This window comes from Eubalaena glacialis, chromosome 18 (assembly GCF_028564815.1).
Source record: "Eubalaena glacialis isolate mEubGla1 chromosome 18, mEubGla1.1.hap2.+ XY, whole genome shotgun sequence".
In the NCBI taxonomy this organism is placed as follows: Eukaryota; Metazoa; Chordata; class Mammalia; order Artiodactyla; family Balaenidae; genus Eubalaena; species Eubalaena glacialis.
This window is the reverse complement of record NC_083733.1, coordinates 7,901,390-7,926,516: the sequence shown is the minus strand read 5'-3', so window position 1 is coordinate 7,926,516 and position 25,127 is coordinate 7,901,390. Positions and strand designations below refer to the sequence as shown.

Below are 25,127 nucleotides of genomic sequence, written 5' to 3'. Positions count from 1 at the left end.
TCTTGGATCTCAGAGTTGGGAAGGACTTTAAGAGGCATGGAGCCAAATCTTCCACTTGGTGCAGAATCCCCTCCACAGCCTCCCAAGGATGCATCATGGCCTCTGTTGAACATTCTCAATAAAGAGGGTCCACCCCTATCAAGGCGCCTCCCTGCCCAGGCCCTTATGTGGGCCCCTCCGATACTCCTATTCACTCTGCTTCACCATCCACACGACAGTTCTTCCAGAATTCACCTGGGCCCTCATGACTTTCCAGAAGCTTCCCCTTCCAGACCCAGAGACTTTCATGCTATTATTTCCAACCTGAGCTCTGTGCAGGGGCACCAAGGACCCCCGAGGAGGGCTAAGGGGGCCAGGTGTGCTCAGCTCCGACCCTCCACCCCCAAGCTCCCCTGTTTCAGTCCAGCAGCCTCGTGAATTCATTTCCTTGATATAAAAATGTGATGCGCAGACCGCTCTCCGCATCCTTTTCCTCTCACCTCAAGCAGTAGATCTCTATCGCGAGGGCCCACTGGACGTGGGAGCCAGACAACACACAGGATATTGCATTACAGACACTGCCGCTCAGATAGCTGACGCTGGTCTGGGTGGCGGGGCTGTGCTGGGGAGATGGCTGGCCGTCTTCCCCCCGCGTCAGAGTCCCTCAGGCTGACACCAGCCCTCGCTGCTCCCTCCACTCAACCTGAGTCCCGGCTAGAGCTGCCGGCTGGAGCTGCTGGGCTGATATGGCAGAAGGAGCAGGAACTTCGGGGTCTGAAAGACTTGGGGTCAAGTCTCAACACCGCCCCTAACTAGCGGGGAGACCTCGGACAAGTTACCCAGTCTCTGGAGCCTCATTTTACTTCTTGGAAAATGGGAAAGCCAGTGGTGTGTCTACAAGAATTAAATGTGATGGCCCACCAGGGGCACCAGCACAGTGCCTGGCACACAGGCCACTGTTATCACGGTCGGCGCATCGGCTAGGGGGGTGGACACAGCTTTCATTCCATTCTCAGTGGTCTGTAATCTGCTCACCTGGCCTGAAGGAGACTCAGCAAAATTCTGCACACGGGGATGTCTGGATTTCACCTGGAGCACTTGGCAACTGTGACCCCGTTATCCAGTCCCTTTAACCGGGGCCGTACACTGCAGCCCTCCCACTGCCAAAGTTCAGAGCCACGTCAGCCGGGATGGGGCCTGTGAGCACCAGGTACACACGGTGACAACCATCCTGGGCCGCCCCCAGAAGCCCACTCCATAGCGAGACCCAGGCTTAGCTAGAACTTGCGGCTGGAAGTAACAGGAGTAACAACGAAAATAATTCTTTACACTTATTCCAAGTACTCATTCTGGGCCAGGCACGGGCCAAGTACTGCACACAGGTTATCTTATTCCTCTTTGTCCCGGCAGCCCGCCAGCAGGCCACCACATCCCCTGTGAGGAGTTCAGGTGAGGGCAGCCTCTCACCCAGGGTTGGGCGGACAGCTTTGCTTGGATCCTGGATAGAGGCGTCCTCGGAATGAGTCACCTGAGCTCTTCACACATCTGTCAGTCCATTCAGCGAACATCTGCAGAGGGTACGCAGCTGCCCGGGCCACGTGCGCGCATGTCTTCTCTACGAAACTTTGAGGATGGGAAGGGAGCACCGCTGCGGGTACTGTGGCTGCGTGGCCCAGCCGAGAGCGTGCGTGTGCCGGGAGAAATTGCAAGGGATGCCCGCAGGTGATAAGGTCCTGTGGCCAAAATATGTCTCAGCCATGCCAGATTGTGAACGAAGTTCTTTCACAAGAGACTGCTCAGACAGTGAATACGTTAACGTGCCTGGAATATCCGCCGGAGTGGGGACAGAACTCACTTATTGACAGAGCCCCTCACTCACGATGCTGCTCTGGAAAGCTGCAGAACAGTCTCTGGGGAAGGTTTCTCTGCACTGTGTTCCTGAAACTTCTGGCACGCTCAGTCAAGGTGCAGAAGCCTCTTGGTTAGTACGGGGCGGGGGTTCTCAACCCTGTCTTCATATTAGAAGCACCAAGGGAACTTTAAAACCCCACCACCTCACACACATTAACTCAGAAGCTCCTGGAGGGACAGCCGAGCAGCTGGGTTTTGGACAAGCTCACTGGGCTGAGAACTGGTGGCCCAGGGGACACCCCCACTCCATCTCCCTGGGTCCCTGCCAGCCCACAAACTAGGAAGCTCCACTTCCTCTGCCGTCTTTCCCTTTGCTCTGCCTAAGAGAAACTCTCCTTCCTGATGAGATGGCAACTGTCTGAGCTCCACTGACTGCGTTTCTCTGGAGATGAGGTCATGCGTTCAGCACCTCCTCCAGTTTGGGACTCCAGCTAATGCCACCAGTGAAATTCGTAAACCAGGTGAAGGCTACAGCCACGACTTCCCTCAGGCCACAGAGGTAGGCGCCCCATCTCTGACAATCCCATAAATGAGGAGGGACGCTTATGGGGGACCCTGCTGGTCCCCTCACTATGTGACAAGGTGCCTGTGAAAGGACACAGCCGAGTGGAGCAAAGAACAAACCGCCGTGTACACGGCTGGGCTATCTGCACCTGGGCAGCCCGAGAGCAGCCTGAAACCACGATGCCTTTTCTAATAACTGCCTTCAGGTAGTCCACGTCTCTTGCAGCAAGAATTCTGCCACAGGAAGTGCACAGGGGTTTTAAAGCAGAGATTCTAGGGGATGCTTCCCCCTAAAGAGGGACTCGGAACCCCACATGTGCAGGCGTCCCTGTGTCACCTCTTGGAGGCTCTGCATCCCCTGGAAGCCTTCCTTCCCCTGTGGGAATCAGCTTCCGGGAGACGCTGCCAGAGCCCAGTGAGACTGGAGGCCCCAGAAAATCCCGAACACGCGGCCCGAGGCTCCACGACTCCACGCAGAGTAAGTGCTCCTTTTCAAGGGACCAGGAGGCATCACTGAACCGTGGCTTGTCTGAGGACCACATAAGATGCAGCAGTGGGCGTATGTGCCCTTCCCAGGATGGAGGACCTGTGACAGCCTTGCTGGAAATCACGCTCACTTGCTTTTGACAAATGCATAAAGAATGGGGAAATAACTACTCTTCAGTGTCCCAGAGGAGATACTGATCTTTGGGATTGGATGTCACCCCGAGGATCCCACTTTTTGCCCCAAAGGCAATAAGACAGTGGGAGGAACATTCCCCATTCCATTGGATCTGCATATACACAGCTCCCCACATCCATCCTTCTCCCCAGGGCTGAGCCATGTCAGCTCCAGGAGGCAGGGACCCCCAGAAAAGCAAACATTTCACCATCAGGCAGAGGGTGGGAGTAGTGTGTATAATACTTGGGCATTACCAGACACTGGGTTTAATATAAAGAAATACAATCTCTTTTTGATCAAAAGAATAAAGTGGGATATAACCTAGAGTGTAAAAGCATCCCTAATTTTGGCAGGAAAACACTGGATGCTCAATTAAAATCTGAATCTCAGATAAACATCAAATAATTTTTTTAGTATATGTATATCCCACGTACTGCATAGGATGGGATATACCCACGCTTTAGAAAATGTTTCACTACTTGAAATTCAAATTTAACTAAGCAGTCTGTATTTTTTTTTTTTTATTAATTTTTTTGGCTGCACCACGCAGCATGTGGGATCTTAGTTCCCCAACTGGGGATGGAACCCGTGCCCCCAGCCATGGAAGCGTGGAGTCTTAACCACTGGACCGCCAGGGAAGTCCCTGAGCAGCCTGTATTTTTCAGTGGTAAACGTGGCAGCCCTAGGCAGGTCCCCAAGTGCTCGAACATGAGCAGGGCTCACCTGATGGCCTCCGCCATCCGGGTGCTCTCCTTCCTCCGGTCACTGGACAAGCGGCCAATTAGGTAGGAGTAGTCCAGGCCACTGCAGAACACGCTGCCCACGGCGCTGAGGAGCAGCAGTTTGCTGTCGTCCGTGGCCGCGTTGCAGAGCGCGCGCCGCACCTCCTTCATGATCTGTGGGCAGAGAGGGATTGGCGGGGGTGAGCGTCCATTTGTAAGCCAGGGGCCTTCAGACCTATGCCGACCCCTGGGCGCAGAGGCCAGTCTACTCGGCCTGCACAGGGAGCCTCCGCCGAACACACGCCACGTCCAGACCAAGCAATGAAACGCCAAACCAGACGCCCCGCACCATCCCGGAAGCAGCACGGAGCGCTAAGGAGGTGCCAGGGGGGTCACTGGCTGCCGACTCGGAAGCCTGGCGTGGAGCCATCTAATCCCTGGTAAATCTCTGCACATCCTCCTCCAGCGTTCGCTTGTTTAGCCCTTCCTGAGGTGTGGGAAAACAGTCCTGTGCACAGCCCAGGTGAGGTATGTTAGCCATCACTAGAAGGCCCGGTTTAATTACACTCTTCCTTACCCTTAACTCCACTAAGATGCTCACGTGGCTCACAGGTGGCACGTAGGAAGTGGGCTTTGGCAACAGACCCATAACATTTTCCAGGTGCTGAGGAAAATAACCAGTAAACACATATTCTGTATCCAGCTAAACCATCATTCAAAGGCAAGGGTAAAGAGTAGGCATTTTCAGTTAAAAGAATGTTTGCCACCCTTAGGCCCTCACTGAAAGAACTAAAAAAGGATGTACTTCAAGAAGAAGAAAACCATATTCAAAAAGAAAAACTGACGTGTAAGGACCAGCAACCGGCATAGAAAGTGGAGAATGTGTTAGTAAATCGATATAAGAATTGACTGTAAAAATCATCATACTGATAGTGGCTAATTGAAGGCTGGGGTTTTGCACAAGGTAGAACTATAGTCTTAGGCAATAATATTGGGTAAGATGACGAGAGTTGGGGCGTGCCGAGGTTCTGTGTCTGGGAGCGGTGCAGAGGGTCGTGATCACATTTAGCCTCCGCTACGTGTACACAGCTTACGGAAAACTTCTTAAAAGTACGTGAATTGCAATGAATGGCTGCAGGGGAGGGGCAAAATAAAGAAAGCTCAATCACTCAATCCAACAGAAGTTAGGGAAGCAGGAAGAATAAGTGCAAAAAGTGCACGGTAAGAAAAAACAAGGCATTTACTTGCCTGAGTGGAGCTGACAGTCCAACAGGAGAGACAGTAAAGGAACAGGCTTTTAAAGGATTGTTATTAATTATTCAAAAGGCAGAATCACAGGGTATAGTGGGGAAATTTTATGAGAGCATTGTTTTTTAAATTGTACTTTAAATGACACACCCTCCCGCCGCCCCGCTTAATTAAGCACTTAAGAGGGGCCAGGGATTGCATCTGTTAACTTCCATGTAATATTTTACTCCAAACAAAATTCCTGTAAGGTAGGGAATGGTATCCCAATCTTGCAGATGAAGCAAGGAAGACTCAGAGAAGCGAAGTAAGTGGTTCAAGGTCATCAGTAAGAGGCAGAGCCAGGATGCAAATCTCACCCCTACGTCCCTTCTCTGTCCAGGACTGCACACTGCAGGATGACTTAAATAAATGGACGAATCTTTGTGGAAAAAAAACCAGGCCTAGACGTCAATCTGAATCAAGACTCTCGGGTCTGAGCTCCGTGAGAAGGACGGGAGAAGTACTTTCCATTCTTAACAGGGGATAAGCCACAGATACTCACTTTGAACATCAGAAAAGCTAACAGGCCACTATCATGTGGGTCCTTTAATCCATCTGCCTCCAGAAATAGACACACTCTCACCTAGATATGAACTCTATTTCTCCGAGAGGCAAAGAAAACCCTGCTCTGAAGACATGAGCTGCACTTCTGCATGTGACTCCCCATGCGAGGGCACACGTATTTGTCAATTAGTAAAAACAAAATCAAACACGGCAGCTGCCTCCTTTATGAATTAAATGGAAAGTAGCTTTGTGTTTTGTTCATACAACAAAAGTACAAACTACATTTTTAATTTTAAAAATGTATATATCTAGTTAGTATAGCTTTCCTTTGCCTTTCTCGTGTTGATAATCCAATTTGGACTGATGGCTAAGGTGCCACCTTCTTGAAGGACCACGCCCCGCCCCACCCCCAATTTTATAATGTAACTGGTGTGTTTAGAGTAAAACGTTCTAAAATTATTACACACTCCTTTGCCTTCTTAAACAGAACACAGGGCACATGTGTTAACTACCTCTCCATGTCAAGTGCTAGCCTGTAAAAGAGCAGTCCCCTCAGAGGCTCCCAGGGCACGCTTCTGTTACAAAATGTGCCAGATCGTGGTGCATCTGGAAGTCCCAGACCCGTTCTGGAGATTCACTGCCCTGCTCTGCACTTGCCGGCCACCACCTGCTCCTGCGTGTCTGCTAGAGAAAGCATGCTCTTCCCTGCCACTTCTACCTTTTGATCTGCCACGGGTTGGAAGCAGATGACCAAATCCATTAAAAGTGGGTATAAAAAGGGAGCAGGCCAGGGTCCCTCTCTCTCCTTCATCTTTACTTGCTGAACCCAGTCACCCAGGGCCCGTCTCAACTGCGACCACCCTCACGAAGGCCTTCCCAAATACCCCAGACAAAACGCCACCCCCTCCTTCTCCTGACACCCCAAGTACTTTAAATCCCTGCTATGACACTTCTACAAACTCCCTGGTAGAACGTGTGTCTCCTTACTTTAGGCTGTCTCCTTCCTGATTTAAACCCCTGTGACAGGCAGCCTCTAAGGCAGCTGGTATTCACACCCGTGTGCAATCCCCTCCCCTCGAGTATAGACAGGACCTAGTGAGCCACTTCTAACCGAGAGAATATGGTAAAGTGATGGGATGCCCCTTTCAAGAGGAGACTAAGATACAAGATGACTATAGCTTGTCTTGGCTGTCCTCTTTTTTTTTTTTCTTCTGGCTGCACCGCGAGGCTTGCGGGATCTTAGTTCCCCAACCAAGGATTGAACCCGAGCCCCGGCAGTGAAAGCGCCAAGTCCTAAGCACTGGACCACCTGGGAATTCCCTCGGCTGTCCTCTTTTGCTAAACCTCTTTCTTGGAGCTCTCAGTCCAGGGGATGTAGGCTGCCATGCTGTGAGTAGCCCTATGGAGAGGCTATGCCATAGTCCCTGGGGAATAGCCAGTGACAAGGAACTGATGTCTCTGGCCAGTGAGGACCTGGGACCTGCCAGCAGCCACCTGGAGGAGCCTGAAAGTGGAGCCTCCCCCATCGAGCCTTCAGGTGAGACTGCAGCCCCAGCCAACACCTCAACTGCAGCCTTGTGGGAGACTCTGAGGCAGAAGTACCCAGCTAAGCCAAGCCAGCACTCTTGACCCTCACAGACTGTGCTTGTTGTTTTAAGATGCTAAGTTTAGGGCAATGTGTTATTATTGTGGTAATATAACTAATACCATCCCTTAAGAGTTTAAATAAGGACTTCCCTGGTGGTTCAGTGGTTAAGAATCCACCTGCCAACTGAGGTGACACGGGTTCGATCCTTGGTCCGGGAAGATCCCACATGCCACGGAGCAACTAAGCCCGTGCGCCACAGCTACTGAGCCTGTGCTCTAGAGCCTGTGAGCTACAACTACTGAGCCCACGTGCCACAACTACTGAGCCCATGTGCCACAACTACTGAACCTGCATGCCGCAACTACTGAGCCCACATGCTGCAACTACTGAAGCCCGTGCACCTAGAGCCCATGCTCCGCAACAAGAGAAACCACCGCGATGAGAAGCCCATGCACAACGAAGAGTAGACCCTGCTCGCCGCAGCTATAGAAAGCCCATGCACAGCAACAAAGACCCAACACAGCCAAAAAAAAAAAAAAAAGAGCTTCAATAAAATAGTACTCTACTCATCTGTTTAGTACTATAACACCAGGAAATTGTGCATGTAACAGAATTTAATAAATGTTTGTTGGATTGAGTGAATGGCACAGTGTTTACCTCCTCAAGAAGTTTAGAGTCTAATGGAGGCAATCAGACATTTCACAAATTACCACACAGCTACACATACACTGACAACTGGGATGTGTTCCAGAAGGGAGAGTGCAGAGGCCATGAGAGACAACATGCCCTGGTCCAGGAGGGGAGGGAAGACTTGCCTGTGGAAGCGATGGCTGAGCTGAGATCTTTAGGAACAGCAAGGCTCAGCTAAGCCAGGAGGGAAGGAAGTCTGCTTTAGTCAGAAAGACAGGCATGTACAAAGGCCCTGGGGCAGGTGTGAGCATGAAGGAAAGCCAGGGTGACCAGAGTGCAGGGGGAGAGAAGAGTGGAAGTCCCAAACCCGTTCTTGAGATTCACTGCCCCTGCTCTGCACTTGCTAGCCATGTGATGTGAGATGAGGCTGGAGGGTCAGAAGCACCAGCCTCGCCAGCAACATTAGTTAAGGGTTTTGATTCTTATCAAGAACGATCAGGAGCCACTGATGTCTCTGAAGTGTGTGTGTGTGTGTGTGTGTGTGTGTGTGTAAGAGGGGTGACTTGATCATATTTGCATTTCCAAAAGATCACTGCCTTCTGAAGAACGGATGACAGGGCAGGAAACGTGACAGTGGGCAGACTTGTTAGTAGGTTATTACAATAGTGCAGACAAAATAGCTAGTAGTGTGGACTCTCATGGTTGTGATGGAAACAGAAGGAAACATATGAGAGCTATTTAAGAATTAACTGGCTTGCAGACGGTGTGGATATAGCAGATATGATCAAGAGGGTGTGAGGTGTGCCCCCGTGGAGGGCGGTGATCTGTCTGCCGAGGCTGGGAGCCACCAAGAAAACCAGGAACAGAGTGAGGGCCTGAGGTCCTCTCCTAATGGGAAAGTGAATGAGCTTTTAATCACCAAGACTCTGGACAATCTATTTTGCTGGCTCTTTCCTTAAGGGGCATTTTCATTATTTTCCTGGCTCTTTGCTGTATTCCAGACAGGAGAAATATTACAACACAGCTGCTAGCCTCAGAATCTAGTTAATACACCCAGTAATGTATGAATTTCTGCCCATGAGGCCGATCCAGCCAATGTCACATATACAACTAGAAAAAGAATTCAGTTATGACCGTGAAGGAGGCCTCCTTCCGGTCCCTCCATGAACGAGCAGGGCTGGGCCTGCTGGTGGCTGTTAAATCACCTCCGTTTCATCTTAACAATGATAGGAACATGCACTGACTACCTCCTAGGTGCCAGGGACTCTGAGAGCCTCTTTTGCAGATATTATCTCTAATCCCACAGGGAAGATACTGTATAATTTCTGTAAATGAGAATGCTCAGAAAAGGAAAGTAATCCCAAGGTAACAGAAGAGGTAAATTAGTGGAAGGAGGATTCAAACCCAGTCTGCTAGGCTCCTCCGCTAACTCTGTACCCCTCCCTAACACCACCTCCTCATTTCAACAGGACCTTCATTTCGGGGCTACTTTACCCAGTTAGCCAATTTATCTATAGAGTCAATCCACTTTGGTTGCTGAGAGAGCTGAAAACACCCGATCAATGACTGTTTCTCCGTCTTCCTCCTGTTCTGTTACTGACAGACACCAATTAGGAGTAAACCCCCTAATTAACCAAGCCCACGGCTCGGGAGGTGAGAACCCGGGCACCTTAAATCACTTGAATGCCACACGTTTCTGTGATGAGAAGGCAACAGTTAGTACACAGAGCTGCTCCAAAGAGACAGAACGAACTGGGAGACTTCCCATTTATTCGGTTTATCAGAGGAAAATACTGTGCCTTTTTCAAGCACGCTTTTTTTTTTTTTTAAATAAATTTATTTATTTATTTTTGGCTGCGTTGGGTCTTCGTTGCTGTGACTGGGCTTTTCTCTAGTTGCAGCGAGCAGGGGCTACTCTTCGTTGCGGTGCGCAGGCTTGTCATTGCGGTGGCTTCTCTTGTTGTGGAGCACGGACCCTAGGCGTGCAAGCTTCAGTAGTTGTGGCACGCGGGCTCAGTGGCTGTGGCTTGCGGGCTCTAGAGCGCAGGCTCAGTAGTTGTGGCACACAGGTTTAGTTGCTGTGCAGCATGTGGGATCTTCCTGGACCAGGGCTCGAACCCGTGTCCCCTGCATTGGCAGGCAGATTCTTAACCACTGTGGCACCATGGAAGTCCCAAGCACCCTTTTTAAAAGTAGTGAAGTAGAAAAAAAATCTAAGAAGAACCAGTGTCGTGTGAATGTTTCATGATGAGCTTAAAATAACAAGGCTTCCAGGTGTATAAACATATGAAGGGCGGCCTTTGGGGTAAACCACAGACCCCAGACTCTGAGTCCTACGCAGAGGTCTACAGAGCAGAGAACCCTGAGGTGGTTCTGCTGAAGGTGGAGGGGGAAGAGACCCCCAAAACACCATGCTTAGAAGAGGGGCAACGAGCAACCAGCAGCCCCCCTAACTCCACAGGCTTTAGCTGCTCTCCTCCCTCACAGGTTGACAAGCATTCCTGACTGTCACCCCACAATCCTGAAAAAGAGCCACAGTCTATGTAAATCATAATGACAAGACACGTGATTGCAGGTTCAAGGACACAGTACCTCCCACTCCACCCACTTCAGGGGCCACCCTGAGTGCACTGGACATACTGGGCAGTGCCAGCCCACCTAGCCATCTCCATCTGGCTGGGCAGCCACTCCTTGACTGTGTCCCACCTAAAAGAAAACACACCCCTGTGGTTCACCCTCCAGGTCTGCATTGCTACGGTGGACACTGGAGTGCGGGATATCAAGGGACAGGAAAAGGGGGTTTGCACTGAACTGTCTTCAATGGGCCAGGCACTGGGCTGAGGGCCAGGACAAAAGGATGGGTGAAAGTGGTGAGGGCCCTGCCCTCCTGAAGCTCTGTGACCCCAGGCCTGTTCAGTTCTCTAGGCCTACATTGTCTCCTCTGTAAGAGGTGGATCATAATAATCCTACATCAGAAGGGTACTGGTGGGATGAAATGGGATAAATAGCAAATGTAAAGCCTGAAGAGCCACTACTAGCCACACCATAGTCGTTTTGTCATTGATCATTCTACACCCTGCCCAGGTCGGTCCAGTTGGAGAAGACTGCTTAGATGCATGTTTTCCCACATTTGCACCATTAACAATCTCTTCATTGCTCCCTACTAAGTATCCCATATTCTGAATGGTGTTGTCTACCTAACTGCATTAAGTATTCCCTGTTTCCCTGTTCTATTCATCTAAGACATAAGTAGGATTAGCATTTTAAAAAGTAATAGAGGAAAAAGGTAAATTGGACTTCACCAAAATTTTTAAAATTGTATATCAAAGACTGCTATCTAGAAAGGAAAAAGACAACCCATAGAATGGAAGTATCATAGCTCTGATAAGGGTCTAGTATCCAGAACAAATAGAGAATGCTCAAAACTCAACAATAAAAATTAAAAAAAAATCCCATTTTTAAAACTAGGCAAAGGATTTGAATAGACATCTCTCCAAAGAAGGTAGACAAATAGCCAACAGGCACCTGAGAAGATGCCCAACATCATCAGTCACTAGGAAAATGCAAATCAGAACCACAATGAGACAGCACCTCACTCCCACTAAAATGGCTATAATAGAAAAGACAGACAATAGTAAGTGCTGACAAAGATGTGGAGAAATTGGGACCTTCACATACCACTGGTGGGGATGTAAAATGGTCCAGCCACTGGGGAAAATAGTTCGGCAGTTCCTCAAAAAGTCAAATATGGAGTTACTATATGACCCAGCAATTCCATAATTAGGAATATATCCAAGAAAACTGAAAACATATGTTCACACAAAAACATATATACGAATGTCCATAACATTATTTTTCATGATAGCCCAAAGTGGAGACAATCCAAATATCCCTCAACTGGAGAATAGACAAAATGTGGCCTATCCACACATGGAAGAGGAATGAAGCACTGATCATGCTACCACATGGAGAAACCCCCAAAACACTGTGCTGAGTGAAAGAAGCCAGTCATGGAAGACCATGTACTGTAGGATTCCATGTATACGAAATGTCCAGAATAGGCAAATCCACAGAGACAGAAAGGAGATTAGTGGTTGCCAGGGACTTGGGCGGGGGGAGAATGGGGTGACTGTTAATGGGCACAGGGTTTCCTTTGGGGGTGATGGAAATGTTCTGGAATTAGTGCCGATGGTTGCACAACCTTGTGAATATACTAAACACCACTGAATGGTACACTTTAAAAGGGTAAAATTTATGGTATGTGAATTACATCTCAATTAAAAAACCTATAAGCGAGCTGAGTGAATATAATTCCATCTAAAGCAAAGAAATTTGACATGCTGATTATAATGCAGTTTCACTGGAAAAGCCCAAGATATGATGCTTGGTTTCTGGGGCTAATACTGACTAATTCTGTGACCACAATCAGTTTATTGAATCTCTCTGTTTACCGGGGTCTTCATCTTCAAAATGGGATAATATGGTTACTGGTCATAAAGATCAGACGAATAACGTATGTAAGGTGATTAGCAAATTGGGTCCCACGGTCAAGTCTGCACAAGTGTCGGCTGTCTCCATCAGCTCCTGAGGGCACAGAGAGAGAGCCAGCGCCCTACTGTGACTGCCTCAGAGTGACACCCACCCCCCATCCTGCCCCCTCACCTCAGGGGTCAGCGCGTTGTTGTCCGAGGTCTGGCTGGACAGCAGGATGTGCGTGAAGCCCTCTTCCTTCCGCACGACAATGTCCCGAAAGCGACAGTTGCTTTCGTTCTGGCGGACGCTGTACCTGAGCCTCTTGTCAAAGACGTAGTCCTTCTCCGCTTCCAGCTTCCTCTTCACCGGGCTGTGCAGGTTTAGTCCCCCGTTGGTCAGAGCAGAGCCTTCCAAAATCAGAGGAACAAAGTGAGAAACTGACTGGGGAACAGTCACACAGGAGTGTCATCAGAGAACGCTCAGATTTTCATGGAAAGAGTCCGATGTGGCTGGGACCCGTGCTCAGCTCTGTTCTGGGTGGTGAAGGGCCTGGGGCTTAACGGCTACATCTCCAAACTTGGAAGAGCACAGAGAGGGCTCTCTGTGAATGACCCCATGCAATCCTTGATTCCCTCTCCCACACATCCACCCGTGAGCACCCAGCTTCTGCTTGGATGCCTTCAGCAACGGGGAACCCAACAATGGCCACGAAACAAAACAAACAAACAAAACCAAAAAACTGCAGCTTTACTCATAATAACCAAAAATCAGAAGCAACCAATATGCCCTTTACTAGGTGAATGGATAAACAAACTCTGGTTCATTCACACAATAGAATATTTGCCATAAAAAGAAATTTATTATCAAGTCACAAAAATACATGAATGAATCTGAAATGCGTATTACTAAGAAGCCACTCTGAAAAGGCTACACATTACATGATTCCAATTATGTGACATTCTAGAAAAGGCAAAAGTACAGAAACAGTAAAAAGATCAGTGGTTGCCAGGGGTTCAGGTGGAATAAGAGAAGGGTGGAATTGGTGAAGCATAGGGGATTTTTTGAGGGCAGTGAAACTACTCTATATGATACTATGATGGTGAATATGAGACATAAGGCATTTGTCGAAACCTGAAGAACTGCAGCATAGACAGTGAACCTTAAAGTATGCAAAATTTTTTTTAAAAAATTAAGAGATGGGGGGAATCCAAGGATGGAATGCAGAATGTGATAAAAGAATCTAACTGTATGACAAATGTATGAAACCACCTCCCTGAAGAGGGGTGGGGGGGGGAAGGCGCTGACCTAAGTAACTTTAGGAATGAGTGGAGTCTGTAAAATTAAAGGCAAAATAACCTGCACAGAAGCAGTGTACTCCAGCTGATAAAGTTGATCTCATGGAGGTAAGTACGAGTTAACAATTCTGACATTACACATGAATGCTGGAGTTGAACAGTTACATAAATGGATGGCAGATGGGAAGAAGAAGGTTTCCCAGTGTTGGAGTGGCAGTTTACAGAGAAGCCAGGGGAGGGGGCTAGAATGAGCAACGTGGTAATGGATGAGCATTGAAGACCTCAGTATGAACTCAATACAGATACTGATGGTTACATTCAGAAATATTTACAGATAAGCGTGTACCAACAGGTTAGTATATACATGTGTATTTCCTTGCTCTGTCAGCTGAGAGGGCCCAGAGTCTGACATCCCAATAGCAGTGAGCACACCCGGGGCCCAGAGCTGGGTTTCATGCTCCATAAAAGGAACCAGGGCTCTCTGGAGAAATGGCTGACTCCAGGACTGGGGCAAGAAACATGCAAGATAAGCTTGCAGAGGCTGAAAGGAAGGAAGTACTAAAAAAAGAATAATAATAAACAAATAAATAAATAAATAATAACAACAACCTTCACAATGATGGGGGTATGTCAAAAGGACACAGGAGCCAACTGAAAGAGCTCCCCATGGCCAAAGACGGCAGAATTTGAGCAACGACGAAGTCGTATGTATTGCGTTATAATTGAAAGTACAAAATAAATATCCATGAGTCCATACCGACATAATTAAATGAGATTGAATAAATGAATAAATGGGAGACAGGAGCCAAATCTCCCATGGAGAAGAATTCCAAACAGTTTATGTAGATGCTCTGCTCTCAAGGGGGTAGAACATAACTTCTTTAAGGGCGGGCTGCACAAAGTGACTTCCTTTCAAACGGTGTGGAAAGTTGGGGGGCTCAGGGGGCAGAGTAACAGTGGAGAAACCTGACTGCGGCAGATGGAGAAGTCAAAGCCTTGTTGGCCACGTGATCAAGACCAACACCAACAGGGATAAGTCATGGCGTGGTGTGCACCCCTGGTACGATGTGAGGAGAAGGGCGCTGGACCTCTGGGGTCTTCCTCTCAGAAACCTACAACTCCAGTCTAATCATGCAAAGAAGGTCAGACAAATCGCAATGGAGAAGAGTTCTACAAAATACCTAATCAGTATACTTCAAAACTGTGAAGGTCATTAAAAACCAGGAAAGTCTGAGAAACTGTCACAGTGCATTGGATCCTAAGGAGACATGACAACTAAATGTGATGTGGGATCAGGATCTTGGAACAGACGTTAGGATAAGGTATGGACTTTAGTTGATAATGATGCATCAATAGCAGGTCATCAGCTGTAACAGATGTACCATACTAGTGAAGATGATCATAATACTAGGAGAGACTGAGTATGGGGTATACATGAACTCTATTATCTTTCCAAATTTTCTGGAAATCCAAAAAAGTGAAGTTTATTTTAAAGAGTACATTTTAAAATTAAGTTAACTTTAAAAAACAAAACAAAACAAAAAACCTCCAAGAAAACCACTTCCCAGGCAATTCTGACATATAGGCAAGTTTGAGACCCTGGACCAGTGGTTCTTACCCTTTTTTTTTTTTAAAGATCATGAACATCTTTGAAACACACCTATCTACCTACCTACCTATCTATCTATCTATCTATCTATCTATCTATCTATCTATCTATCTATCTTGGCTGTGTCGGGTCTTAGTTGCAGCATGCGGACTTCTTAGTTGCGTCCTGCAAACTCTTAGTTGCAGCATGCATGCGGGACCTAGTTCCCTGACCAGGGATCAACCCCAGGTCCCCTGCATTGGGAGTGCGGAGTCTTACCCACTGGACCACCAGGGAAGTCCCCAGTTGTTCTTACACTTGAGCAGGCATCCGGATCACCTGGAGAACAGTTAAACCAGCCTGCTGGGCCCACCCCAAGCTGCTGCCCCTGCTCCAGTGACCAGGCTTTGAGAACCAGGGTCTGGATAACGTCAAGGTGGACTCAGATTCTTAGTTAGCATGGGGGGGTCTTGGAATCTCAAGAACCAAGTCAAAGGCAGGGACCAGGAAATGCTTCCCTGGACTCTTTCCCTGCATACCCCGTCCCCACCCAGACGAGCGCCCAGCCCCAAAGGGGCACAGAAGCAGCAGTGCCTGTGTCACCTGACAGCCTCCAAGAAGCCTCCTCATTTTGTACTTTTCCATCACCCACAGCAACTGGCCTTTGTCAAACACCGTGATGTGAGTAAATGATTCAATGAACTCCGGAAAGTAAACGCGAGCATTTAATTAAAAGCCTTGTGTAAAGGGAGCTGTTTCTTCAGGGTCAACCTCAAAACCTCCAGCTCCTCAGAAGCTTCCTAATTAGAGCTGGCAGATCCGTGCTGGGGACCTGCTGGCAGAGGTCAGCGCATCACGGGAGCTGCTCTCAGCGGCCACCAGCTCTTGCCCGTGAGAAGTCAGAAGTCGGGGCTTGGGAAGATCAGTGCTTCCCGGGGCTGGGAGAGGTCCGACTAAACTCCTGCCCCACAACCAAGTCAAGGTGCTGTTTTACAATGATATTAAGGAGGAGGACCTGAGGGTTACCTTTTCTGAGCAGCTCTGTACACTGCCTCTAAATTCCTCAACAGTCCTACAAAACTGTCATTCTTAGTCCACTTTGCAGATAAGGAAAAGTGAGTCACTTGCTGGGAGCCGTGAAGGTTTTAAGTGGCAGAGCCAGGATTAGAGGCAGCTGCCTCTCCTTTTCTTCAGTAATTCAAAATCTAATTAGGGGCTTCCCTGGTGGCGCAGGGGTTAAGAATCCGCCTGCCAATGCAGGGGACACGGGTTCGAGCCCTGGTCCAGGAAGATCCCACATGCCGCGGAGCAACTAAGCCCGTGCGCCACAGCTACTGAGCCTGCGCTCTAGAGCCTGTAAGCCACAACTACTGAGCCCACGTGCCACAACTACTGAGCCCGTGCACCTAGAGCCCGTGCTCCGCAACAGGAGAAGCCACCGCAATGAGAAGCCTGCGCACCGCAACAAGAGAAAGCCCGCACACAGCAACCAAGACCCAATGCAGCCAAAAATAAAAATAAATAAATTTTAAAAAATCTAATTAGTTATCACCTCCTATGGGCCAGCTATAAAACTAGATGTTGGAGATGAAACAAAAATCAGAGAAATAAGGTCCATGCCGTCCCAGAGCTTGCTTCAGGCATGGGAGATGGAAAGTAAACAAGTAGACTAATAGTTAAAATAATGACAGATGGGAAAAGATAGGGTGACATGATAAAAAATACTGGATGGGGGGGTTCTCTGTGAAGGAGCCCATGGTCTTTCTGTTAAAGCATAACGGGAAGCAGCCCCTAAGGGACCATCTGACCAAATAACCCATAAAACTATGTGAGGAAAACAGACCTGTTTATTCTCTATTAGGACACATGGCTCACATCTCCAACGGTGACTTGGAAGATGCACCATCTCTGGGCCAGGGAAGGGAGGAAGCCTCCGTGAGGGCCCGGATTCACTCACGTACAGCTGCGTTAAGTTACCTTTCTGGACCTAACTCTGACCTCACACGGAGGTGCTCTCAAGCCCGCTCCTCTTCTGGGGCACCATGCCTCTGGAGAGATGGGGGCAGGCTGGCGGGGAAGGCACCACGGGAAATAGAACATGCCGGAAGCATAGAAGTTTGGGGCTTTGCAGCCAGACAGCATGGGAATCCCAGCCCTGTGTTTGCTCATCAGGAGAAGCTAGAAGCCACACGAGCCCTTGAGTGTCGTCTCCTTTGTCATAAGATGGGGTTAGTGGTACCTGCTTTTCAGGGTTGTTCGGAGCTAATTTAACTAAGGAACCGATATGGGATTAGCAAGTGCCTGGCTCATTCCAGGCACTGCAGAAATGTTAGCTAAAGGATGCCAAGTCATTCCAAAAATGAGGAATTAGCTGGTGAGTCCTTGTAGCACCGCCTCTCGCACTCCCAGCCCCACACACTCCCTCCAAGCCCGGGGAACAGACCCAGGAGAGATGGGTGAACACCCTGGTGAGCCCGAAGGCCAGAGTGAAAACCCAGTGGTGGCCGGCGTTCAAAGCCCCACACCCCGTCCTCTCAGGGCTGCGAGGCTGGAGGTCACCATCCCTCCTCTGTGCTCCCACTTCCCGCACGTGGATGATTGCGAAGTGCAGGGACACGTGCTGTGCTTCTGGGACAAAGGACCTGCCCCCCCACTCCCCGAATCAGGCTACTTTCCTTCCTTCCACTCCCTCCAAGCCTTCTCAAATTCCTTCCTTCGGAGTACAAAGGAGTATGTCCCATTAGGAAGGCTCCATAAAATCATGCTCTGACACAGCCCCTCTGCTTCAGACGTGCAGAGGTGACAGAGACAACACTGGGCTCACAAACAACCATCTCTGTGTGTGTGAGGCACAGCATCAGCACAAAGCTCGACGTAGGGGTGGGGGCCAGGGGTGCTGGGCGGGAAGGGGACCCGGGGGGCAGCAGAAACCAAGCCTCCCACTCGAGATGGGAGGAGGGATCCAGGGGATGGAAGCCAGGCGATGGCGTGATGCCCTCCCATGAAGGCAGAACAACAGTGACAAAACCACGTGCTGTCCATGGCCAAGGCTTTATTGGGAGCTCTGGGCCAGGTGGAGGGAGAGACAGGAAGCAAAGAAAGACAAAAACCAACTTCCCTCTTGAAATGAGCCTGTACACCAAAATTCTGAAATAGGAAGATATCTAATGCTCAGAATTCTAGCCAATAAAATCAATACTGGTGACATGAATGAATCCAAATCAGATAAATTGAATATTATGAGACAATCTGACAAGGACTTTAGAATAGGAATGTTTAGAATGCTAAAAGTGATAGATGTGAGAAAAAGAGTCATTTAAAATAAACAAGAAATTCTCAGACAAAAGCAGACAGAAAGGAAAAGAGCACAGGGGTAAGGTAAAGAACTAATTAAAAAGCAAATGACAAACAGGAAAAAATTTGCATATCACAGATAAAAGATCCTCAAATTGTAAAGAAATTTTAAACAGTGAGGACAAAAAGACCAAAATTCCTCCAGGAAAAAAACCGACAGAAGTCATAGACAGATAATCTACAAATACTGCATAAAAATAGCCCTTAAACGTAAAAAAAGATTTCATCTTCACTCAAAAGAATAGTGCAAACTAAAACTCGTAATAAAAGAAATGAAAGTTAAAACTACACTGAGATACCATTTCTTACCCATTCACTTGGCAAAAGTTCAGAATCTTGACAGTATACTCTTCTAGAGAGGATGTGGGGAGTTGGGCATTCTCTTAATTGTGGGTGGAATGCAAAATGGTACAACTACTACGGAAGGGAATTTGGCAACATGTGAGAAAACTGTTCATGCATGTACTCTCAACATAGCAATCCCACTTCTGGAAACATAACATAAAAATATACCAAAAATATATATATATTTATTACTATTATTACTATTATTATTATTATATATATTATTCCTTACAGCATTATTCACAATTGCAAAATATCGGAACTACCTAAACTTCCAAGCATAGATTAGGGATGTAAACTATGGTGTATCCACACAATGGAATACTATGCAGCTGTAAAAAGAATGAAAACTATTTCTATGAATTAATGAGTGATTTCCAAAACATATCTTCAAGTAAAGAGAGGCAAGGTATAAAAGTATTTTACCTTTAGTGTAAGAAAGAAGGGAAAATAGATAAATCTGTTTATTTTTGCAAAAAGAAACAGAGGAAGAATAAGTCAGAAAACAATGAAACTGGATACCCACAGTGGTTGACAGAATAGAGCAGAAGGGATGGGGAAGGAGTATAGTTCTCCTCTACACTTCTCTGAGTATAGCTGACCCTTGAACAACGCAGGGGTTAGGGGCACCAACCCCATGCAGTAGAAAATCTGCATATAACTTTACAGCTGGTCCTCTGTGTCCACAGTTCTGCATCCATGGATGCAACCAACCATGGATCATGTAGTACTTATTTATTCAAGGGGGAGGACGATCAATACAAATAACTTTTGGACTCAATATAATGACTTATATACCCTCAAACAAATCTTGAATTCTTCTTAGTGGGTTTGCTTTTCATAAGGGTAAGGGTGGAGCAATTCTAAAATTATTTTATGAGAGTTATAGCGTGAGCAAATGAGCAATTGTGTGATGTTATGGAGAAACAGGGTTCTCTCTGTGGAAGAAGGGACACACAAATATGGAATGTGGGAAGGCAAGGAAGAACTCAGTGGGATTAGAATGAAATTGGAGGTATCGGTATGAACTCACGGCTTTTAAAATTATATCTATTTCCTAGCTCCACTAGCTGAAAGGGCTTAGAAAAAATGAAGATCTCATAGCAATGAGCACACTTAGACCCCAGATGTTGGCTTCTAAATACCATCCCCACTAAAATAATCCAGGACTTCCCAGAGAAATGGCTGCTTCCAGGGCTGGGACAGGCAAGGTACAAAGTGGGCTGGAAAGTCTTATTGTACCTGGAAGTAAGGAAGTGACCAAAAAAATAACCAGGCATGTCAAAAGGACATATGAGGCAGCTTGGAGGGGTTCCCATTGGCCAAATCTAGGACAATTTGAACATAAAAGTAAATAAGGGGAAGAAATGGATTATAAACCATTGCATAAAATAATAATCTTCAAGTTTGAACTGATAATAGATAGATATGATGATAGATAGATAGATGAGAGGGAGGGAGGGAGGGAGGAAGGAAGGAAGGGAAGAAGGAAAGGAGGAAAGAGATAGATAGGTAAGACAGAGGAAATAATATCATATCAAGTATTTCAGTGGAGATGAATAACTTGAATCTAGTCTTAAGGAAACATCAGACAGACTCAAAATGAAGAACACTCTGTAAAATAACTGGATGGCATTCTTCAAAAATGCCAGTGTTACTGAAGACAATGGAAGACCAAGGAACTGCTCCAGATTAAAGGGAACTAAAGAGACATGACAACTAAAGTCATCATGGGATTCTGGCCTGGATTCTATATTGGAGGAAAAAATATTCTAAAGAACATTACTGGATAATAGGAAAAAATGGAATAAGAACCAAAGATTAGATAAAAGGATTCTATCAATGTTAAATTTCTTGAATTTCATAACTGTACTGTGTTGACTTGAGAATATCCTTTTTCTTAGAAATACCTATACTAAATATCACTGGGGAGGGAGGGAGGGATAAATTAGGAGTTTAGCACAGGGAACTATATTCAATATCTTGTAATAACCTATAATGGAAAAGAATCTGAAAAACAATATATATATGTATATGTATATATGTGTGTGTGTGTGTATACACACACATATATATAAGAAAAACTGAAGCACTTTGCTGTACACCTGAAACTAACACAACATTGTAAATCAACTATACTTCAATAAAAACAAACAAACCACAAAAAATATTACTGGGTAAAGAGGCATGATGTATGCAATCTACACTCAAATGGTTCAGAAAAAGAATAATAATTTGTATATAATCTGTATAATCATTTGTATATAAGTTCTAAGTGTGTACATATGTGTGAGTCTATATATCTACATATACATGTACAGAAACACACAAACACATACAGAGAAAGAGAGAGCAAACGTGGCAAAACGTTAAAAACTGGTAAATCCAAAAAGGATTACAATGTTTGCTGTAAGTTTGAAATTATTTTCAACTTATTATTTACAAGCAGGGACAGAGGCCTGAAAAAAATGAACTATCATCAAAATGCTGAGAGAAAATAACTATCAACCAAGAATTTTATACCCAGCTAAAACCACATTTAAAGGACCAAGAAATGGGTATTTTCAGACACCTCAAAACTAAAAGAGTTTATCTACCACAGACTCTAAAAGAATTATAAAGAGAAACTTCAGCAAATCAAAAAGTTAATTCATAGGAAGACAAGAGATAAAAGAAACACAGTTGATTATTTTTAATTTAGTAAATGTAATTCCTGGCTGCAAAAATAATAAAAATAGTTTTTGGTGTTTAACAACACTGAGTGGACAAAACAAAAACAAGAGGCTCATTGAGAAGTGAAAACCAAGTAGGGTCCTTCTTGTTATATCAATAGGAGGATATCACATCTATTAGAAAAAATTCATAGTTGAGTACGTATGCTAAAATTTAAGAATACACATACAATCTATGGTTAGCTTCCAAGTCAGCTCAGGGAGACAGAACATATAAAATGTACCAATTCACTTTAAAAGTATGAAAAGGGTAGGGGCTGGGGATGAGACAGCGAGCAGAGAAACAGAATGATAATATTAAAATGCAAAATAGAATAGAAAAAAATCCAAATATATTAATAATCACATTAATTTGTGAGCAGGTCAGACTCCTATATTAAAAGACAGAGATGATCAGATTGGAGAAAAGAATAAAAAATCCAGGTGTGTGGAAGATTCCCTAAGGAGACACTCTTGGAAGACTGAAAAAGGCATCTCAACTCAGCTAGCGGGAGAAGGAAACCTGCCCAATCAACTGAGAAATGGTGGAAATACTCAAAAAGTGTCAAGAAATGGTGCACAGTTGTCACTGTGAGGCAGGAAGAGGTGTGTCAGAAAATGCACTGCAGTTTGTAAGATACACAAAGAAAAACAGAAGCTGTCCCGGGATGAGGGGTGAGCTTTCTGGGAGGACAGAGGGTAAAGGTCTGGGGGAGGCCACAGAGGACTGGACAGACGAGGGACAGACCACAGGGCACCGCCGCATGCAGCATTAGCCACTCCAGGCAGGGCTCAGTGTCCGTGCCTACGTTCTCCACCAGGAACATGTCAAACCCCAGCACCGATGAGCACCAAGCTTCCTCTGGACGTCGAGGAAGGAAGGAGAAGTTCAGACAGGACACCAAAGGATGCTATCCCCAGGGGAGGGTGCGTCATCTGTGCTGCTTTCACACTTAGTCTTATTTAGGATCTTGGGCAGCTCTTTGATTGTCGTGGGCAACTGGGCTCGGAGCCATCTACACCTGCCCGGAACAATGCACGATGGCTACTTCCAAGGTCGGTACAGCATCATCCTCAAAGTCCTTTCTCTCGATTCCTCACCGTAATGCAACAATCCTATTTTGTTGAGTGCTTATTATGTGATTCGCATAGCTTACGTCGCCCAGTCCTAAGAAGAACCCTATAAGACATCGTTTCAGCCACATTTTAGAGGTGAGAAAAGCAAAACCGAAGGTCATGCCACTAGGAAGGGTCAGAATAGGGTTCAAACTCTAAGAATCTTGACTTCAAAAGTGATGCTTGCCTCAAGCAACAAGACTCAGAAACCTAACACTGGTCTCGGGCCCTCCCGCTGGTGCTGGCTCTGAGGGACATTCTGCTTTTCTTCCCAAGAGCCCACTGAACAGAGCAGGAAGGAAACTCTGGGTGCTACACCTGGCTCCAGTGTCACATGGAACTGTTACCAAGCCGAGCTCGTTTTACTGCATCATCATCATCTCTGTACCTGCCTGATGTCTCCCCCTAACGGCGGGCTCTTCGGGGACAAATCTGAGAGTCACTCACTCTGTGTCTGCAGGACTGAGCACAGTGCCTGGAAGGCAGCACTGCTCAACGCAGCGTCCATCAAGCAAATGAATGAGCAGAAAACAAAGGAAACTACCTGCAGCAGCCTCCTCACACCACATGGCGACCTCGTATTTAACACTCCTGATTCTGAAACACGTTCCATGTTCATTTCTCAGCCTCTTGGTCACACTTCCAAATCTCGGTGTTAGTCGCACACATAGGAACGTTTGTTTCCTGAAATCAGGTTGCTCTCACACCTAGATGACTAACCCGTACTTACATCACACCCGGCCCTTCTGCTTCACGACAGGCAGGCAAGACCTCACCTCTCAAAGATGCCCAGGCAGAGAACACGGTGTGAGCGCTATGAAGTTTCCTTCCCTTGCGAAGAATATAGTAACACTTTTTTGGGGTGTGAGCCATCAGGACACAGAAGGAAGACATCTCAAGACCAGAGTCACTCTCTCCCGGAATGCACTTCCTCCCTTGCCCACCTGGTAATGGTCTCCTCGTCCTTCTCAACGCAGCTCTGCTGTGACTTGCTTAGGAATTCTTCCAGAGAAGCTCATCCCTCTTCTAGTGGCTGCTGGTACATCCTTTTTTTTTTTTTTTTTTTTTTTTACAGCCTTTACTGCCCCTCCCTCCATCCATTCAGCATGCGGTTCATGAGTGTCTAGGACAAACCTGGCTCCTGGGATACACTGATGGGCAGAGAGATGGATCCTGCGCTTAAGAACTTACAGTCTGATTCAGCGCTGTCCTAGAGAACCCCCTACAATGCTGGAAATGTTTGATATCTGCACTGCTCAACAGAACAGCCAACAGCCACATATGGCTATTGAAACTTAAAAACTTTCATCTAATTTTAATGCACTGAATTCTAACTTTAACCACATGTGGCTGGTAGCTGCCATACTGGACAGTGCAGGTGATCACGCTGCAGGATAATTACCTTGCATACCCTGCAAATCCTGACATAGCTTTTCTGGCACATCTGGCTCCCTCTTCACCTGCACACAGATTCTTAAAGGTAAGAGCCATGTTAGCCATTCCTGTATCTTTAGACCCAGTGCAACCCAGCACACAGAAGTGGCTCAGTCACTGCTGAGTAAGTGAATGGGTGGACAAAGGAGCAAGTGCTAAACACATAACAGAGGACCTAGAGAAGTTTCTATCTCCTAACCAAAACTGGGAGAGTGAGAGCGAGAGGCTGGAGAGCAGGATAAGGAAACTGTGATGGATCTGCTGCTGTCCCCATAAAAAGGTGCGAATGTTCGGCACCTCCCTTCTGGTCCTTTTCCCCCAGCATCCCCGTCACGATCACCATCTTGGGAAGCAGACACGATTCACAGAGATAAGGGAGGGCTGGGAGCCCCCAGAGGGCACTTCACACTGGAGCACCTTCGGTTGCAAGCTGGGGAGAGGGTTGGGCAGAGGGGAGGCTTAAAAGAAACAAGAGAGAAGACTCATCAGTTCCGCAGTTGACGGAAACCATCCTTTGTTGACTGCGGGCTTAGAGTTTTCCAGCTGCAGTTCTTAGAAGAGAAAGTGATAGTTTTTGCGCTTGAGAACCATTTCCTGGTCTGTGGTTGACTCACCGGAGATCCCTAAAGCGTGGACCGGTCTGAGGGTGCACTGGGAGGGGAAGTTTGAGAGTGCAGCGTTACCACACCGGGGCCTTCTTGTCTCTGCCCGTCAGAAGGAATGAGGTGCCGCCAACAGATGCCGCAGGTGGGGACGGCAGCGCCTTTCCGCAGAAGTGGGGCTGGGGGTCAGATCTCTAGAGGTGGGTGGGCCGGGGGCAGTGCTGAAGTTGAAAACATCCTCCGAGAGTTCAAAGAGCCCAACATACACTCAGTACCTGCACCAGTCACTTCACAGCTGGTCAATGTCCCAGCCCCTAACTGTCACCATGGACAGAATCCCTGATCTCAAAGCTGAATTCAACAGCAAGGCTTGAATTTACAGGTACATTAAAAAAAAAAATCTTCTTTAAGGCATTATGCTAA

General features: G+C 46.9%; 1 protein-coding gene across 1 annotated transcript in view; it reads right to left on the bottom strand.

The window, feature by feature from the left end:
• CDYL2 (chromodomain Y like 2) overlaps positions 1-25,127 on the bottom strand; it is a 180,381-nt gene that overhangs the window by 9,578 nt on the left and 145,676 nt on the right. Inside the window, exons 3-4 of the mRNA XM_061172703.1 lie at positions 12,449-12,666; positions 3,779-3,951 (exon numbers count right to left, since the gene is read on the bottom strand). Of these exons, the coding sequence (XP_061028686.1) occupies positions 3,779-3,951; positions 12,449-12,666 (391 nt within the window). The remainder of the gene's footprint in view (positions 1-3,778; positions 3,952-12,448; positions 12,667-25,127) is intronic.